At 43.8% G+C, this 21,034-nt stretch overlaps 1 protein-coding gene across 1 annotated transcript; it reads left to right on the top strand.

Moving 5' to 3' along the window:
- The first annotated feature begins 9,868 nt into the window (after positions 1–9,868).
- LOC129697060 (ATP synthase subunit delta, mitochondrial-like) lies at positions 9,869–10,442 on the top strand. The gene has a single exon (XM_055635270.1). The coding sequence runs from the start codon at positions 9,924–9,926 to the stop codon at positions 10,431–10,433; it is 510 nt and encodes a 169-aa protein (XP_055491245.1). The 5' UTR covers positions 9,869–9,923; the 3' UTR covers positions 10,434–10,442.
- Positions 10,443–21,034: the final 10,592 nt, after the last annotated feature.

The raw sequence follows: 21,034 nt of genomic DNA, 5'->3' as shown, positions 1-21,034 counted from the left end.
ACAGGCAGTATCTCTGGAGAGAAGGAATGGATGTCGTTTTGGGTTGAGACCATTCTTAAACTGAAGATAGACACAAAAAAACTAACCATTAGCTTTGACAGAATGGTGGGAGACTGGTGGAAGTCATTCTGAGATTTGAAACCTAGCAGAACATTTACTGCAGATTTCACAGTTTTACTTAACCAACCAACACCAATTCTGAGTTTTTTTCTGTCAGACTGTCCAACTGTGGCTTCTTTGCCATACACTGACTAGCTTAATGAGTGATAAACTTAATAGTTGAAAGGTCAGTAACTCAAAACTAACCAGGTTAGTTGGATGAGCACATTGAATGCAGACAGGCCAGCACAGCTCTGCAAAGACTGACTGGATAATAAATATTAATATTGGTATTATTAGATGGATAATTGTTTAATGGCTAAAGTTATCAGTTTAGTTTATTGTCACGTGTACCGAAGTACAGTGAAAATCTTTTGTTGCGTGCCAACCAGTCAGCGGAAAGACAATACATGATTACAATCAAACCGTGTATAGATGCATGACAAGGGAATAATGTTTAGTGCAAGATAAAGCCAGTAAATTCTGATCAAAGATAGACCGCGGGTCACCAATGAGGTGGATAGTAGTTCAAGACTGCTCTCTAGTTGTGCTCAAAGATTATAGAGTGGAGCAAGATGGTCCAGTCGGCGAAAAAGCCGTAGTAGGTCATGGCTAATTTTTAGCGCCATCTTCGGAACCGGCTTCATGATTAGTATCTTTGCCTGCAAGTGCAGAGTACGCAGCGCCACGTTAGAAATGCCAGTGCCGCACATTAATGTTATTATATTAAGGCACATTAATAGCAAAAGGATTTGAGTATAGAAGCAGGGAGGTTCTACTGCAGTTGTCTTGGTGAGACCACACCTGGAGTATTGCGTACAGTTTTGGTCTCATAATCTGAGGAAAGACATTCTTGCCATAGAGGAAGTACAGAGAAGGTTCACCAGACTGATTCCTGGGATGTCAGGACTTTCATATGAAGAAAGACTGGATAGACTCGGTTTGTACTCGCTAGAATTTAGAAGATTGAGGGGGGGTCTTACAGAAACTTACAAAATTCTTAAGGGGTTGGACAGGCTAGATGCAGGAAGATTGTTCCCGATGTTGGGGAAGTCCAGAACAAGGGGTCACAGTTTAAGGATAAGGGGGACATCTTTTAGGACCGAGATGAGGAAAACTTTTTTCACACAGAGAGTGGTGAATCTCTGGAATTCTCTCCCGCAGAAGGTAGTTGAGGCCAGTTCATTGGCTATATTTAAGAGGGAGTTAGATGTGGCCCTTGTGGCTAAAGGGATCAGGGGGTATGGAGAGAAGGCAGGTACAGGATACTGAGTTGAATGATCAGCCATGATCAAATTGAATGGCGGTGCAGGTTCGAAGGGCCGAATGGCTTACTCCTGCACCTATTTTCTATGTTTCTATGTAATGGGGGCCCCATTAGTCTGCAGCCACGATTACGCGATTTGAGTCACTTGCACCATAACAACAACATTCCTAAGTCCATGCACTCACCGCGTTATCTCCAAAGAAGTAATTTCTCCCAAGTTTGGAACATGCAATTAATTTAATTCATTGTGCAAACTTTTTTGAATGGCATTGCAGTGAAAAATGCACGCACTGTGTGAATTATAATATAGAAATGATTGTCACTGTTATGATCTAGAAATTAGTGGCTCAATTTTTGTGAAATAACTTCAGGATCAATTTGATTACTGTTGCGTCTTTGAAAAAGTTGTATTTTAAAGTATTAGGTATAAATTATAATTTAAATGCGTGCTATGACTCCATGTCAGAAATTGTGATATCAATAGATAACTTCGTTATCAATCTTCATTTAATGTGGGGCTGAGGCACTAAAATGATAAAATTTAGTCTGTAGGTTTTTTTTAAGATAGTAATATTCAGATGTGGCTTTAGTACAGGCAACAATGTACTAGCCGACACCTTATTTGATAAGTTGCTTCTTTAAGTTACCGTTTCTGATTTAACTCCATGCACTGTAGCCCAGTGATTATCGCTAGTTTTACACTAATTTTGGAAAACTTGGAATATTACACAAACTATCAGACATTTTTTGCTATTTAGTCATAAAATATCAAAAAATGTCCAGTTCCCATTCTGTAAAATAAAATAAAAAGCAGCAACTTGAAGATTCCTGCAAATGCATCAGATGGAGTAATTTCACCTACTGGACCAAGAAGGATTCATTTGAAGCTGAAGAAGGGTCTCAAACTGAAACATCACCCCTTCCTTCTCTCCAGAGATGCTGCCTGTCCCGCTGAGTTACTCCAGCTTTTTGTGTTTTATATTTTTTTGTCTTATATTTTCATAGTCACTAAAATATCAGTAACAGCCATATGTTGCTTATAGCCCGTCCATTGTCAGAGCCCGTGATTTCATGCCATTTGTCCACAAAGTAGTTCGCACTGTATTTCTAGATTATAACATGCAAAAATCAGAAGCAACAATTTCCATTTTAAATATCGCAACGTGACCTATTGCCTAAAGACTGGCTGCGTGGTTGTTCACATGAGATCGCCATCAGGTTAAATTGGTGTTTTGAGGTAGGTTCCCGTGGAAACAGGTAGGGTCCAAAAATCGCTCCATCAGTGTTACAAAGTGAGGGTTAGCATTATATTGGACCAACCCCCTCAAATATATGTTAAATTAAATACTAAACTATGGTAGCAATGTACATTATTCATGTCCGAAGCTCACACTTCTGCATCAGTGTAGGTGTGTATGTATACACTACATTTTATTACACTAATATAGAATGAAAGAATGAAAAGATATCTTGGCATGTGTTCATTGATATTTTATTCACGGTATTAGGATTTCATAGAGGGAGGGAGAGAGAGAGAGAAAGAAAGAAAGAAAGAAAGAAAGAAAGAAAGAAAGAAAGAAAGAAAGAAAGAAAGAAAGAAAGAAAGAAAGAAAGAAAAAAAGAAAGAAAGAAAGAAAGAAAGAAAGAAAAAAAGAAAGAAAGAAAGAAAGAAAAAAAAAAAAAAAGAAAGAAAGAAAGAAAGAAAGAAAGAAAAAGGTAGACAAAAATGCTGGAGAAACTCAGCGGGTGAGGCAGCATCTATGGAGCAAAGGGAATTGCTCAACAAATAATTAGAGGAAATTACAAGAACGAATGGGAGAAATATATATATGTGTGTGTGTGTGTGTGTGTGTGTGTGATATATTTATAACATACATATATATCACATATATATACAGTGCATTCAGAAAGTATTCAGACTCCTTCACTTTTTCCACATTTAGTTACGTTACAGCCTTATTCTAAAATGGATTAAATTCATTTTTTTTTATCAGCAATCTACACACAATAGCCCACAATAAAAAAGTGAAAACAGATGTTTAGAAATTTTTGCAAAATAATTAAAAATAAATAACTGAAATATCACATTTACATAAGTATTCAGACCCTTTACTCAGTACTTTATTGAGGCACCTTTGGCAGTGATTACAACCTCAAGTCTTCTTGGGTATCATGCTACAAACTTGGCACACCTGTATTTGGGTAATTTATCCCATCCTTCTCTGCAGATCCTCTCAAGCTCTGTCAGGTTGGATGGGGAGTGTCGATGCACAGCTATTTTCAGATCCCTCCAGAGATGTTTGATCGGGTTCAAGTCCGGACTCTGGCCGGGCCACTTACGGACATTCACAGACTCCAGCAGTTATATTTGTGCATAGTGTAGGTTATAGCAATACAAGGGAAACTGCAGAAAAAGAGGGGGATGGGGAGGAAGGATGGGAGGGAAATAAGCAGAAACAGATGAATTAAGCAGGGAGGAAAACATTTTAAAAGAAAATCAACAAAATTTGGTAGATGAGCTATATCACACACACATACTGTTCCCCCAAAATGCTGATTACACTGCGAGAGGCATAACGGAAGTTGGGTCGGGTTTCCCAAAATGGCGGACATTCTCCTCCATTGCGCACTACATGTCAGTCTATTGGATTTTGCAGGAGTGGTCTACCTTGCTCCGCTCTATGAACTTTGGTTGTGGTAAGATGATTCAGTTGCCTGTTAACAGCTGGGAAGAAACTGTCCCTGAATCTGGAGGTGTGCGTTTTCACACTTCTATATTGTTATGCAGTTACAAAGAACCACAAACTTTGGCACCACTATAAACAAAAAATTGAGATAGGTTATCTGAAATGGTTGTTCTTCCTAGCCCAGAAATCACCAATAAAATCAATGGCAGAATTTGTTTTTAAATATTTTGTAACACTATCGGCTTGTGGGATGTTCACCACAATAGTTCACAATGGACTTCTAGATGAAGTCAACTTGGAAACATTTACCCTGATTAACAGAAAACCCAGACAAGGCTCATCACCTCATCCAATCAACACTTGGCAAAGTCAGACTGCAACAGCCATCCAATCCATTCTATGCATTTTGCACCAGATTGACAGGGTTTGCAGATCTTCCCATTCTTTGTTTGCAAATTGTATCTAAGCTCCAGACATTCTGCCACCTCTTCGCAGCCTGTCCCAGCTCTGCAGAGAGTAATTCCAATTTGACCAAATCTCCCAGCAACCCTGAAACTTAACCCCATTTTGAAGTTCTAGCTGGTCCAATTTAGCCAGGATTAACACAGTAAGCCTGAATATGCACATTTACTTTGAATGTTGTTTCCCCCCCGGCTGTGTGAGGTTGCAGAATTCACTCTAGATAGCTCATCAGTGTCTATTACTAAAGACTGCATGAACATTACAGCTTACCAGGGAGATGCACGCTGAAAAAGAGTTACTGATTTTTCTTAGTTCACAGTAATCCAAATAATCATTTTGTTGCTGTCCCCTTGTTTTCTATCTCAAAAGGGACATCAGAGGGTTTTTTTTTTTTTAATGAACATGAATTCCCAGCGGGGCAGGGGACCCTACCAAGGGAGTCCACATTTATAAACTCAGATCTCATGGTCAGAGGGACTGTGGTATGAAATTTTAATGGTGCTCAGAGCTTTGTGAAACACTTTAACTGAAACGGGATTAAATGTAGCTTTAAATCTGTCACGTATGTTGCTGAGTGTATGCAGACTCGCAGTGGAATGCTTGTTTAAGCTGAAGTATTGCTTTTACTTCGACTCATTATTACCTGTTTTAAAGGCTCTGGCCTTTGCTGACCGATGGGCTCCACATGGAATACGCACAACACACTGCTTTGTGTTTGAGGCTATTTATTTCCCTTTTGCTTAAATTAAATTTGTGTTTGAATAATTGCATTTCATCCTGCTTTCTCATCAGAGGCTCAAATGAATTTGTACTGATGCTGATGACATTGGGCTCGTTTTATTTTATGAAAGTGTTAAAGCTACAGAAATATAATGTTCAATCAGTAGACCTGAGTAAAACTGCACCACATTGAATCTCTTATTGGACCCCACGATGAAGATATCTTGCAGTGAAATTCTATGTTTTGTTAATGTAATCAGAGTTGATGATTGACACTGATTTCCCTTGAAGGTTGCACATCCTGTACATAAACTCTCTCAGTAAACATTCTGCCTGGTTTTCAAATGCAACTTTGTGCCGCTCTTCTTTTTTTCCCAAACATAAATTTTACTTAGTTTAATTTAGCTTAGAGATAAAGTGCGGAAACAAGCCCTTCGGCCCACCGAGTCCGTGCCGACCATCGATGCCCGCACATATTAACCCTATCCTACACACACTAGGGACAATTTACCCATTGACAAAGCCAATTAACCTACAAACCTGTACGTCTCTGAAGTGTGGGAGGTAACCGAAGATCTCGGAGTAAACCCATGCAGTCACGTGGAGAACGTACAAACTCCGTACAACTGCAATGGTCGGGATCGAACCCTGGCCTCTGGCACTGCAAGCGTGAAAAGCGGCAATATGTACAAAGAATATATACAAAATAAGAACTATGCAAAACATCTTCCAACATTCTCAGCAGCTATACATACAATCATTAACGTTGTATTTAGTGATGTTGACAAAAACCTTATTTTATACCAGGCATCCTTGCCACTCATGTGGACCCCTGGGGTGATGTCCCTTCCCTCGTTTGAGGGGTGTCTCCACCAGACTTTTCTCTCCAATGTGCAGCATTGAAAGGAACCTAGACTGTGGTCTTCCCCGATAGAGTCTTGGCGTTGGCTGCATCAAGCTTCTGGGAGATTAACTTTAAAAAAAAATTCAAAATAGACTTTATTTAGGTAATAAATATATACGAATACGTGAACCGTGCAAAAAATTCATACGACATTTTCGGAGGCCATACAAAATACGCAATACAGTCTACCTACATTGCTCAAATTTCACAAATTTACCCTCCACCCTTGTCACTCATGTGGCCCACCGGAGGGAATCCCTTTCTTATTTTGAGGGGTGTCTCCACCACACCCTGCCCCCCATGTCCAGCAGTGGAAGGAACCTAAACTGTGTTCCTCCCCCATCAAGCCTTGGCGTTGGCTGCACCGAGCTTCAGTGCATCCCTCAGCACGTACTCCTGCAGTCTGCAGCGGGCCAGTCGGCAACATTCCCTGACGGACATCTCGCTCTGCTGGGTGGTGCTTGGGCAGACCAAAGAGCGTCTTTCACCGAGTTGATGACCTTCCAGCAGCACTCGGTCAGTCTCTGAATGCGTTCCTGGGAACAGTCTGTAAATCACAGAGTCCTCTGTGACGGAGCTGTTCAGAATAAACCGTGACAGGGACCCTTACAGACCTCTCCAGACTCTCTTTGCGAATCCACACTCTGCAAAGAGGTGGGCAACCGTCTCCTCTCCATAGCAGCCGTCCCGAGGGCAGCGTGCGCTGGTAATGAGGTTCCACGGTGCAGGAAGGATCAGACTGGGAGGGCTCCCCTCACTGCCAGCCTAGCCAGGTCTTGGTGCTTGTTGGTAAGTTTTGACAATGAGGCATTTTGAGGTGTGGTCAGAGAAGAACACCGGTAGGTGTGAGGTAGGTGTGTCTGACCATGATGGCCTTCGACGTGAAGAGGAAATCTATCCGGGACCGGACTGAACCGTTCGATCTCGACCAGGTGAACCGCGACTGGGACCCGCCTGCAGGGTCGCTGAAGGAGTTGCACAGCTTTGCGTCTTTTACCATCTCCAGCAGGAGCTTGGAGGTGCTGTCCAGTCTGTGTCGGCACTGTCGGATCGTCTTGATCTGCACGGGTGAGGTGTACACATTATTCAGCCGGAGCGGAGAGCCCCGGTACATTACATCCACCACGAGGAGACGCCCCCCAACTACCTCCCCGGGAGATGAACGCTGCTGCAATGGAGAAGCAATGAGGGACAATGTATCACAGGTAATTTCCCATTCCCTATTTTAGTACAGACTTGTCACTTTTGTGTCATGATGCTGAAATTACTTTGCACAAAATATTGTTGCCAAAATGTCAGCATTGGTTTTTTATGAGGTGTGATAAACATTTTCCGTAGTTTGTCACCCAACAACAATATTAGCTGTGTTGTGCAAAAATTGAGTTACTGACTAGTCCCAGCTTAGGACTGTGTTGTGCTTAAGAAAATAACTGTTTGAACGGATTGTTGATCGATTGAATACTGAAGGCTAAAATGCATCAAAATATTTGTTGTTCTGCTTTGGCCTCATAATGTATATTATTTTGTGTCACATTTCAGTTTTTTTTGCCACTCCTTGAAGATTGGCAGAGGAGTAGTGAAATAGCTTTGGGATGTCCAGTCTTTATTAATAGAACTAATAGCAGTAGAGTTGCTGCCTTACAGCGCCAGGTGTTGTCTGGACGGAGTTTGTACGTTCTCCCAGCGATTGCGTAGGTTTTCTGCAGTGCTCCGGTTTCTTCACATATTCCAAAGATGTACAAGTTTGTCAGTTAACTGGTTTCTGTAAATTGTCCCAAGTGTGTAGCATAGAACTAGTGTACGGGTGATCATTGATCAGCGTAGTCCAACGTAGGCCAAAGGGCCTGTTTCAATACTGTACCTCTAAATTAAACAAATCCAACTTTTTTTTTGTTATATGTGAAGAAATGGATAAAGAGTAATTTGAGACAGAGGCCTAAGATAAGATAAATGATAAGACTGGATAATTAGTCTAATCTCCACAAAACTAAGATGGAACCTGTTTGGCATTTTTTGTGTGCCAAACAATGGCTTAATGCCAGTTTTAGACCCTGTGCAAAGCATCTACTGTTTTGTAGTCTGGTCAAGACTTCCATGTTAATTGCAGTTAAAGTAGAGAACATTGTTTGTGACTTCTCGGCAGCCTTGTGCTGGGTGTGTACACCCCCTTTCCAAAGATCTTACTCATTTAGAGTCATAGAATCACACAACATGGAAACAGGCTCGATTTCCATTCACATTATTCTCTTTCCTCTTCCTGTGCTGTGCTCCTTTTAGTTTAGTTTGGAGATACAGAGCGGAAACAGGCCTTTGGGCCCACCGAGTCCGCGCTGACCAGCGATCCCTGCACACTAACACTACCCTACACACACTAGGAATAATTTGCCATTTTTACCAAGCCAATTAAACTACAAACTTGTACGTCTTTGGAGTGTGGGAGGAAACTTGAGCACCTGGAGAAAACCCACGCAGGTCATGGGGAGAGGGTACAAACAGACACAGTCAGCACCTGTAGTCAGGATCGAACCCGGGGCTCTGGCACTGTAAGGCAGAAAGTCTGGTTAGCTGAAAGTCTGTTAAATTCCCGTCTTTCATTTCCCCTTCCTTTTCCATATCTATTTTATTTTATTTAAATTAATTCCTTTGACTAGATTCTACTGTCATGTTCCCATCTTTCCCACATGACCTGGGTGAGTCTTAAACCCAATACGGGTCAATCAGTAATACACTTGCATTGTTTAAGTAATCCTTGTTCATTCTACTATAGTTCTGTGGTCTTTTCACCACTGGGTGCTGCAAACCCATTGGCTGCACCATCAGTTTTCACCCTAGTTACCAGGCTCATAAATAAGAGGTACGCCACCATTGCCTGTGTGAGTTTCAATATTTACCTGAATGGCTCTAACAATCTTTGGACTTACAATGATCTCCCCACACACAGGGGCACCAGATGGGGAGCCATCACCACCTGCAACTTCTGTATTTATTGCCGGCCTCTGTGGGAAGTTTATATCGAATGCCGCTGGATCACTGGGAGAGGCCCCCTTCTGGGGAGTGTTTTGCGATGTGTTCATTAAAGTTCATGCACACATTCACTCACGCATACAGAACACACGTACACCAGGCACGTGCCATCAGGGTTGGCAAGGTAGGTACTGCCTACCCTGACTAAAATTATAAAATGGTAATTATTAAATATAAATAGTAAAGGCAAGGGAGGCATCTCTTAGGTAGGCATAATTCTCCCGTTCCTTTCATCCGCAGTACATGTAATACGTGAAGGTATGTACATCTCGCGTGCCGTCGATGCTGCTTCAAGCCTTCAATGACAAGGGGAGCTGAAGGCAGCTGAAATTCTGCCTTTGCACCATGGACTGCGTGCATGTGCTGCACAGCAGCCTACTGCGCATGCACAACGCAAGATTCTTGGCGGGTTTTTCAAACATGGATTGTCATTATCCTAAGAGTATCTTAAGAAACAAAGAGAGAAGAATGGAGTTCGTGTACAAATAATGTGGTAAATAAATTTCTTTTGTTTTTTTTTTACCCAGAAATAAGGCGCAAAAATTTACCTGCATCTTAGTGGCCGAAGGTTAGGTTGTTAGCGAAGAAAGAGACTTGGCTATCTCTCATTGTTGCTGTACTGAGGGATAGCCAAATCTATCCCTCATTGTTGGCAGCTGATGGGAAGCAGCTGTAAAAGGACAGCGCCGCTGGGGGGTGGGTGGGGAGAGGTCGGCTTGTCCTTGCTGGAGCTGCCGGATCCGGACGGGAAGCTGCGGGCATGTTCGCCGCCAGGATCTGCTCCATACTCCGACCCGGTGCCTTGCCCTCGGCACGGGCAGTGCTTGCTAGGGGCTATGCCGAGGCGGCACCGGCTTTGGCCTCCGCCGTCAGGATGTCCTTCACCTTTGCTTCTCCGACCAAGGTATTCTATAATGAAGCAAGTGTTAAACAAGTAGATGTTCCAACCCTGACTGGAAGCTTTGGTATTCTACCAGCTCATGTGCCCACGCTTCAGGTGCTAAAACCTGGAGTTGTCACTGTCATTGATGAGGAGGGTGGTCAGACTAAATATTTTGTGAGCAGTGGTTCAGTGACAGTGAATGCAGACTCCTCGGTTCAGCTGTTAGCTGAAGAGGCAACAGTCTTGGACAATTTGGATGTCACTGCTGCAAAGGCCAACCTGGATAAGGCTAACGCTGAACTTTCAACTGCCACTGACGAGGTGGAACGTGCGGAAGCATTAATTAATGTAGAAGCCAATGAAGCAATCATAAAAGCACTGGAATAGCTTGATCTCTGGGATGTGCAGTATGTCGTGAGACATTTCGACCATCATTTGGGAAGAAGACCCTACTTCGTACAGTTAAATGCGCTGAATTTATCAGAATAAATATATGAAAATGGAAAAAAAAAAAAAAGGGGAGAGTTTCTTTCACAGCGTGTGGGAAGTCTGGCCAGGGGTAAAGCTGCTCCGACGCTCCGGGCGCGGAGCTATCGCATTGTGGCCGGGGAGGGAAGTGGCTCGGGTTGCTGCGCAGGAACCGGCCGCAGGGTCCGGGCAGCGGAACCGGCCGCCACCTCAGCGCTTTCTGCCGGCCCGCTCACCTCTGGCAGTGCTCTCCATCTGAACACCTCGCTCATGCCAGCCGCTTCATGCAAATCCGTACATTCCAATTGCCGCCAGGGGCAGCACATGGCCTCACTAGCTGCACTGGGTGACACTGCATGGCATTCACTGCCCGGTCCGTGTCTTTCAATGTAGACCTGGCAGTGAGGGGACCAGCTCAAGAGTGGGTCAGTGGGCGATGTATAACAGGACAGCGGGCGGTGTAACTTACTGTGTCAGCGCGAGTAACCTCGATTGGTTCCTTGATCGCGCTGACGCAGGAGTAAGCTCCACAGCCCGCGTGTCGTGTGGCGACGTGAGGTAAAAACTGCTGTCTCCTTCATCCCTTGTGGCTAAACTGACCAGCCCACTCTCCGTGGCTACGCTAGCCTCCTCCGATGTAGACACACCCATCTATGTATATAATCTCATCCACAAACTTACAAAAAAAAACAGCTGGAGCAATCTATACAAAATACTATAATATACTAACTAACAGAATGGCTCCTACACACACCCACACATACACTCTGATGCTCCAAATACAAACACATAGACAAATACTCAGACATGTTTACAGCACACACACAGACACCCAAGCAAATTGATGCAAATGTTAAACCACAGAATTCATCCATCAGAAACAATTTCAGGCTTTCCTCTGTACTTTTTATGTTCGTCATTTTCTTAACCAAGACATTTCTGCTTCAGAGTAAAATCATAAATTAGAACTGTTTTTTTGAGTAAGACATAATTTATTTTCTATCTAAATAGCTCTGGCAATGCAGTCTCAGACACGCAACATCCTCAGTGACGATTGTTGCTGTGAGGATTATGGAACTTCCTTCATTCCAGGAGATGTCCTTATTTAACCTGAGTTTGGTGAATGGTGCAAAACATCCTCAAGATTTTCTGAGCTTCTGTTTCTCAGGGATGTTTTCAAAGGAGAGTGCATTTTTTATTTAAAGTACATTGCTAAGAGTTAGGCTTATCAAAATATGGTTTAAAGATTTTCAGCTAAAATGTAAATGTTGTTATCCCACTGGGAATGACATGAGATTAGATTCTCAGCCCGGTTTGATTACTTTGCATTAAGCCCAATATGCTCCACTGAACCTCTGTCAATTGTAACGTGGCAGGGATTTGGAGAGCTGATCTGAAGTCCAGGGAGTCCAGTAAACATAGCCCATTGGTTGCACGAGTGGTATTAGTGGCTGTTGACAGTTTTTACGCAGTGGCACAGTGGCGCAGCGGTAGAGCGGTATATATTTATTTTATGGTATATGGACACACTTATCTGTTTTGTAGTAAATGCCTACTATGTTCTGTGTGCTGAAGCAAAGCAAGAATTTCATTGTCCTATACAGGGACACACGACAATAAACTCATTTGAACTTGAACGAGAGCTGCTGTCTTAGAACACCAGATACCCAGGTTCTCTGGAACTCTCTGCCACAGAGGATAGTTGAGGCCAGTTCATTGGCTATATTTAAGAGGGAGTTAGATGTGGCCCTTGTGGCTAAGGGGATCAGGGGGTATGGAGAGAATGCAGGTACGGGATACTGAGTTGGATGATCAGCCATGATCATATTGAATGGCGGTGCAGGCTCGAAGGGCCGAATGGCCTACTCCTGCACCTAATTTCTATGTTTCTATGTTTCTATGATCCTGACTACAAATGCTATCCGTAAGGAATTTGTATGTTCTCCCCAGTGTTAGAGTGTGGCAATCGTTGGTCATTGCGGCCTCGGTGGGCCGAAAAGCCTTTTTTTGCGCTATATCTCAATTAAACTAAACTAAACTAAACTTGTCTTTTGGTAGTTACTATGTAGTCACAGAGCAGGGAGGCTACCAATAATAATGATAAAACACAAAGTGCAGGAGTAACTCAGTGGGCCAGACTCTATCTCTGGAGGGTGTAGGAAGGAATTGCCGATGCTGGTTTATTTTTATGAGGGAAGTATTTGTTGTACAGCCTTAAAAGCAAATGAGCAAAACTTAAATGCAAAAAAATCAGATGCTGGATATCTGAAACAAAAATAGAAATGCTGGAAATTCTTAGAGCATCTGCCAGCAACTGTGGAAGAATTAATGTTTCAGACAAATGAACCTTTATTTAACCAGGACAAAGTGAGGGAAGGTGTTAAATATACAAGGTAGGAAAGTGCAATGGAACAATAGAAGTCAGACTAGAGTAGGTGTGGAGAGGATGTTTCCACTAATTTTGTGTTCTTTTTCTAGGTCAGCATGAAACTTGAGAGTCTTCAGGGTACAACAGAAGTCTTTTATATATGACTCAATGCTGGCAGCAAGACAACTCAAAAATGGCTGCACACTCATGTCTACAGACAGGAAAAACTATTTACAAAACATCTCCATTTGTCCTGTGCAGCACCACTTGTTGCATGGTAGGAGCAACGGGTCCTCCCACTGCACACAGTCCACCAAACATCACACTCCCCCTTTGCAGTTTGAACGTCTCTATTCCTGAAGGGGTCACCTTGGGGGAATAGCACGATTGCAACGTGTCGATCGACGAAGGGCACAGGCAGATCGGCGGGGAGTTTGTCTGGTGGAACTTCGTCAAAGTTAGACACTCCGGTATCCACACGATTCGGCACCGGGGTGTCCGACTGTTTGGTTCTGGTCAGGTTCTGTGCAGTCTTCGCTGGAGGAATGCAGCTTCTTAATTGGTCATCATGCCATTGGCATTGTCCTTCTTGTCCCTGGACGGTATGCATTTTGGTTCCAATGTGAGCCATGATTCTGCCAGCGCTCTATTTGCTTTTCTTGGCCGTAAAATTGCGGCGATATACGATGTCACCAATGTCGAATTTGGACTTGTTCAACTTCGTTGGCTGAGTGCGCACCGTATAAGAGGTTCAAAACTGATAGGGGAGAACACACTTGACGTCCGAGCATCAACTCCACTGGAGTTCGACCGGTAGTGCAGTTTGGAACGGTTCGATATTGCTGTAAGAAATCGCGCATTGCGAAAATGGGAATTCCTTGTCCCGCTTAGGACTGTTCGGCCACCCCTGAGTGACAAATTGTTGTATCTTCGACAATATGGGGTCTGTGCACGTGTAGTTGGCGACCGTCCTTGCGGAGATGGGGAAATCGGCGATGACCCGCGTGTTGAGCAGGTTCACGTCCATCTCAATTTCCATTATAACCATATAACCATATAACAATTACAGCATGGAAACAGGCCATCTCGGCCCTACAAGTCCGTGCCGAACAACATTTTTTCCCTTAGTCCCACCTGCCTGCACTCATACCATAACCATCCATTCCCTTCTCATCCATATGCCTATCCAATTTATTTTTAAATGATACCAATGAACCTGCCTCCACCACTTCCACTGGAAGCTCATTCCACACCGCTACCACTCTTTGAGTAACGAATTTCCCCCTCATGTTACCCCTAAACTTCTGTCCCTTAATTCTGAAGTCATGGCCTCTTGTTTGAATTGCCTCCTCTTTATTGAATGTCAGGTCAGGTCCAATCTGTAGATGAGACAGTGCATCGGCATTGGCAAGCTCGGCAGACTGTCGGTAAATGATGTGGTAATCATATCCCATCATGATCAGGGCCCAACGTTGTAGACGCTGCAACGTCATGACAGGCAAACTTTTCTCCGTACCAAAAATAGTCGGCAGCGGCTTGTGGTCGGTGATGAGCAGGAAATGTCGCCCACTCAAATATTGGTGGAACTTCCGGACACCAAACACGATCACCAGTGCTTCTTTCTCCACTTGACTGTAGTTTTTCTCGGCGGTCGTCAGCGTTTTGGATGCGAGCGCGATTGATTCTTCCTGTCCATTCGGCGCTGTTTGTGAGATTACAGCTCCAAGACCATACGGCAATGCATTGGCGGCCAGCGAGATCAGCTTTGATGGGTCATAGTGGACCAAACGCGTCTTCTGGGTGAGCATCTCCTTCAATCTTGTGAATGCATGGTTACACTCTTTGGACCAGTGCCATTCGACATCCTGTTTTCACAGGTTGTTCAATTGTGCGCACAATGTCAAAAGTGCCGGTATGAACTTGCCATAGTGGTTCACCTTGCCAATGAAGCTTTCACGCTGATTCACATTTTCAGACATCGGCAATTTCACAATGGCATCCACTCTTTCTTCCGATGGCTTCAGACCACTTGCCGAGATCATATGTCCGAGATATGTGACCTGTTGTCGGGAGAATGCGCACTTGTCCTTGCGCAACTTCATGCCGTAGTTGTTCAGTGCCGTGAGGACCTGTTTTAGGTTCTGCAGGTATTCTTCCTCTGTCCGGCCGATGACAATTATGTTCTCCAGGTAGGCGGCTACGTACGGAATTCCAGAAACCAGATTGTCGACAAGTTTCTGGAAGATGGCCGGTGCCGGTCCAAACGACAATCGGTTGTATCTGAACAGTCTCTTGTGTGTGTTGATCACGAGCAAGTTTTTTGTCTCGTCATCCAGTTCCACTTGGAGATACGTGCAAGACATGTCCAATTTCGAGAAGTACTGTCTTCCTTGCAGCTTGACGAACAGCTCGTCCACTTTTGGTATGGGGTGTTGATCAATGTGCAATTGAGGGTTTATAGTCACTTTGTATTCGCCACAGATGCGCAACTTGCTGCAAGGCTTCTGAACCACAACTATGCGTGTGGCCCATTCTGAATGGTCCACATGGGTGATAATTCCCATTTCCTCATGACGGCAGAGTTCCTTGTCGACGGCGTCCATCCAACTGAACGGGTCTTGGTTTGAAGAACTTAGGGATGACATCGTCTTTGAGTATGAGCCATGCATTCATCTTTGTGCAATGCCCGAGTCCAGGTGCGAAAACGTCCGGAAACTGGTCAAAAACCGTCTGCAGGTTGTTCTCGCACTTGCTGACCTTGTTGCAATACATGGTAGTTGACAATGCCATAGTTCATCCATCATCGTTCATGTCAAGCTTGAAAGCATGGATCCAATCGATGGCGCACAGGGATGTACCTTCTCTACCAACGACGATCAACGGCAACATCTGTGTCATACCATTACAGGAAACGGCGACAGTGCATTTGCCTTTCGTGGGAATGGGCTGTCGTCTGTATCCAAAAAGGCGGATGTTGGCCGGTTTCAGTTTCGGCGATCCGATCCTCTCCCAGGTGTCCTGACCCATTAGCGACACAGCAGCCCCAAGTCCACCTGGAACTGTAAATCATCATTCGAGACATGCAGCAAAATCCTCGGCTTGTCGGTGATTGTAGAATTTCTTTAGTCAGAGGGTGGTCTATGGAATTGATTGCCACAGAAGTCCATGGAGACCAATTGATATTTTTAAGGTGGATTCTTGATTAGTATGGGAGTCAGTGGTTATGGGGAGAAGGCAGGAGAATGGGGTTGAGAGGGAAAGAATGATTAGCCATGATTGAATGGAGGAGTAGACTTGATGGGCCGAATGGCCTAATTCTATTCCTATAATTTATGAACTTATGAACATGAATTTTCATGGGAAGAAGAAGTGGGGAGAGTAGTTGAGGGTCAGAATGAAGTGAATATGGTCAAGGCAAGGAATTATGGGGAAAATTAAACGGTATGAGGGGATGCGAGGAAGAGGAAATGGAATAATCGGTAAAGGGTAATAAGTTACGAATTGACACATTTAGTCCCAGGTTCAAATAAAACAATCAACCTTAGAGATTTAAAAAAATGTTGATTCTAAAAATTAACTGAGAACATACATGTGGCTGCCTCGCCAGCAGCCTATTTGTCTACTTCTCTGTTTTTATTATTTTAAGAATGTTTACAATGTTTGTTTTATGTCTCTTAGTATGTCTTATGTGTGGGATGGGTGGGGGGGGATCGGGCGAAACTTTTTCCAGCCATTTACCTCGACGGAGATGCAATTTTCTCTGTGTTGCATCTCTGCCCCCCCCCCCCCCCCCCCCCCGCCTCGGCCTATCAACCTGGAGTGGTGCGGCCTGGAGTTTCAAGCCGTGTGCACAGCACAGACTTACCATCACAGAGCCGGGGATCCTTTTCCGACGATCGGCAGAAGAAAAGCTCTGACCTCGGGGCCTGTGGACTTTAACAACGTAAAGACCGCGGTCTCCGGTAAGAAGTGGTCGACTCGGGAGTTCCAAGTCGCGGAGTGTTCCAATCTGTCCGGACCATCACGACGAGAGCGCTTGAACATTGGACCGTCGGCAACAGCAAGTGTGGAGGGTTCAAGGCCCCAACACGGGGGAGCAACGAGGAAAATGACTGAACTTTATTGCCTTCTATCACAGTGAGGAATGTTGATTTCACTATGGTGTATGTTTATGTTTAATGTGTGTATTGTGTTCTTTTCACTTAGTATGGCTGTACGATAACTCAAATTTCACTGTATCTTAGATAGTTAAGTGACAATAAACACAAGTTTGAACTTGAACTTGAACATGAAATGGAAGTTGAATTTTGGCCACTTGGGAGGTGCTTTCCATTGGCTGGGTAGAGTTGGCATGTTGAAGTATTCTATTTCAACAAATCTCTCAAAGTTGTTAAATTACTATGTGTAAAATTTCCAGGAACCAAAACTCGGCAAATATGTTCCCAATCACCGAACCAAATCCAACAATACTCTAAAATACTGGCCTAATGTTACATCTTTAGCTAAATCATGTAACAGATTCATGGTCCAAAGCAGCACAGGGCTATAGCGCTGAGAAGGCATTTCAAGATTTCTATTTATTCTTACCCATTTCAAAATATAAGGCATGTAAGTGAAGATAGCTGGGATGAATGGTAAGGGCCCATGTGCAGCTTGGTGTGGAAGTTATCAATTTATTGTGCTGTTGTCAGTGTTAAAAGCATTTTTGTTTTTTCTGTAGTGTCTCCCTACATTCTATTCATCATACTGTGACAGCATGATGAGAGTAAGTTAGAGTTCACTTGATCAACATTCCATCCACTAACCTAAACATCCACCGCCTTGCAGTTGATATACTGCGGCTGCGGCTTGCATTAACCATGGCGTGCCCACCATTAACTCACTAAACCTTTTCCACAGCACCCCGTGAACCTTCACCAGCTCCACCAGGGTGGATAGGGACAGACTGTGTGGCAGCACCAACAACTGAAGGTCACATCACCCAACGTGATTGGGATGTTTAACATTTTTCCTTTCGTTTAGTGCAGTTTATTGTCATGTGTACCGAGGTACAGTGAAAAGCTTTCTTAGGTTTTTTTTTTTTTTTTAGAGATACAGAGTGGAAACAGGCCAGTGAATCTGCGCTAACCAGTGATCCCCGTACACTAGCATTATCCTACACACTAGGGACAATCTACAATTTTTACCGGTCAATTAACCTACAAACCTGTACGTCTTTGGAGGAAGGGAGGAAATCGGAGCACCTGGGGAAAACACACGTGGTCATGGGGAGAACATACATATTCTGTACAGATAGCATCCGTAGTCAGGATCGAACTCGGGTCTCTGGTCCTGTAAGGGAGCAACTCTACATCAGCACGAGAATGGGGTTAAGAGGGAAAGATCGTTGCATGGTGGAGTAGACTTGATGGGCCTAATGGCTTAATTCTGCTACTATCACTTATGAATTTATTACAATTGAGCCGAGTGTACAGATACAGGGTAAAGGGAATAATGCAGTTTTGGGGACAGAGCCTTTTCCAGGGCAGCTCCCAGGCTCTGGAACTCCCTCCCCCAACTGATCCACAATTCCGTGTCCCTCACCATCTTCCAGTCCTGCCTCATGATCCATCTCTTCACCTCTGCCTATCCTTAGCCCTACGTGCCGTCCCATTTCATCTGTGTATTAATTGCCTCATACTGTGTTTTGTATTGAATTCTGTATTTACTCTGTGTACTAGTCATGTCTCTACTATTTATTTCATTCCCCTTGCATGTTTTCCTCTACCTGCTAAATTTTTGTAAGGTGTCCTTGAGACTCTTGAAAGGCGCCCATAAATAAAATTTATTATTATTATTATTATTATTATTATTATTATTATTATTATTATTATTATTATTATTATTATTGTGCAAGGTAAAGTCCAATTAAAGATAGTCCAATGGATTATTATTATTGTGCCAGAATAATACACAAGTGGTTGGGTTGATCTTAAAAAGATGAAGCCAATTATGAATTTAACAGGCGATACCCACTTAATTAAACAGAATACCAAAAATCCCGGTGAAATACTTGCCTTCTAATTATGCCTTTGGTAGTTTATGTATTATACTGATCCGGTTTTCTTTCCTGTTGTTACATGGCTAATTGCAGCAGTGCCAAGTGACTTTAGCAAAGACTTAGAAGTGTGTAGGGAGGATTTGCAGATGCTGGTTTAAACCGAAGACAGACACAAAAGGCTGGAGTAACTCAGCGGGCCAGGCAGCATCTCTGGAGAACAGGAATAGGTGCCGTTTCAGCTCCAGATCCTTCTTCAGACTGAGCGCAGGGGAATGGGAAGTGACAGATATAGGGCAAATGCATGGAAGGTATGAAAAATGCCACAATAATCAAGGAAAGATGGAGCCACAATGGTCCATTGTTGGCTGTGGGATAGGCGATAACGAAGTACACAGATACTGAATCTCAACTGGACGACAGTGAAACAAGTACCGTGACTAGGGTGGGGGAGGGACGGAGAGAGAGGGGATGCAATGTTTATTTGAGGTTAGAGAAATTGCTTTATGCGTATCTTCCATGCATTTCCACTTAGTGTGATGTGCAGCTCCTGGCTATGACCACCACTCTGTTAATGAAGCAAATTAACACGACTGATGCCTCACTTCACAAAGCCTTCCATAACTGTAATGATTCTAGAAGAACAGACTTTTGAATATAAAATAAATACTTATTGGACACATTTTTGAACAGTAGGACGGGGACAAAGGGATTTACGGTATTTCATCTACATTTTTGAGTTGATTTTTTTTGGATTTATCAAGTAAAAATAAGATCAAACATGGTGATGCCCCCTGGTTGTGGAAAAGCCCTTTACCTCTAAACAGATATAGATATAGACGTCTCGACCCGAAACGTCGCCTAGTCCTTCGCTCTATAGATGCTGCCTCACGTCCTGAGTTTCTCCAGCATTATTGTCCACCTTGGATATTGAGCAAGTTATTTGACCACTTGGGATGTATGCTAATTTGTAAGTGTGAGTTGCAACCTTTGCTTGATAACAAACACACTGCATTCTCTTTAACCTTTTTTAACTTCGGCACTCATTAAAGTTTGGCCTCTTGAGTATTCTTGATTGTCATCAATTTTTCATCGGTGGCTGTGTCTGAGATCTGGAAGTCTGTCCTTAAATTTTCCTGCCTCACTATCTATCTGTTCAATATTCAAGGTGAAAGGAATGAGAACATGTTCCTCTCGATACCTGCTCCAACTCAGTGTGGCATTGTAAGCAGGTCACTGAATTAGCCACTCAATTGATATGATACTGCCTGTAAGGGAAATTCATTTCGTTGTCTCAAATTGAGACAATGACAATAAATTTGAATACAATACAATACAATACAATACAATTGCCTGCAAAGAAGTATTGCACAGAAAGACCTGAGTGACAAATATGGATAAAAGCTTTAAAGGTCAACGCAAAAGCCATCAGTCAATAAAATGGATATTTCTTTCTAAACATTTGTCAGTGTTTGACTAAAGGGCCGGTCCCACAAGCATACGACTGCATGCAGCAAGCGCGACCTAACGTGGTCGCTTGAGCTGTATGGCCTCGCGGGTCCGGTCCCACTTTGATCGCCGGAGTCGTATGGAGTTGTGCGGAGCTAGTTACCACATCGCGCCGGGCTCCGAAAAACTGACTGTTCATAAATTCCGCGTGGCAACGGCCTGCCGGCCCGCAGCCGCCTCGACGCCGTACGCACCGCCTCAACGGGTGTGCGCGGCATCTCAACGCCGTACACAGCTTCCCGCGGACTTCGCTCGAACTTCACGTCACTCTCGATCTCCGCGCGGCCCCCGCTTCTGGTTTGGTCGCGCTCGCCGCATGCAGGCGCATGCTGGTGGGACCGGCCTTGTACGGGGATCACTCATCCTCTGCGCGACCCCCGCGCGGCACCTGCTTCCGGTTTGGTTGCGCTTGCTGCATGCAGCCGCATGCTCGTGGGCCAGGCCCTTAAGTCATGTTCCTTGAGAACAACCTGGTGTCGATACTTTGTAACTTTGTGAGCGACCTTATGCGGCGACTATTTGCATACCTTGGGTATGCAAGCAAAGAATTTTACTGTGAAGTGTCGCATGTGACAATAAAGCATTCAATCATTCATTCATTCATCC

This window comes from Leucoraja erinacea, chromosome 5 (genome assembly GCF_028641065.1).
Source record: "Leucoraja erinacea ecotype New England chromosome 5, Leri_hhj_1, whole genome shotgun sequence".
Taxonomy (NCBI): Eukaryota; Metazoa; Chordata; class Chondrichthyes; order Rajiformes; family Rajidae; genus Leucoraja; species Leucoraja erinaceus.
The sequence above is the reverse complement of the archived record's forward strand: the minus strand, read 5'-3'. Positions and strand labels throughout refer to the sequence as shown.

Excerpts from the sequence above, each read along its gene's own strand:
- LOC129697060 (XM_055635270.1), top strand. The coding sequence starts at position 9,924 with ATGTTCGCCGCCAGGATCTGCTCCATACTCCGACCCGGTGCCTTGCCC.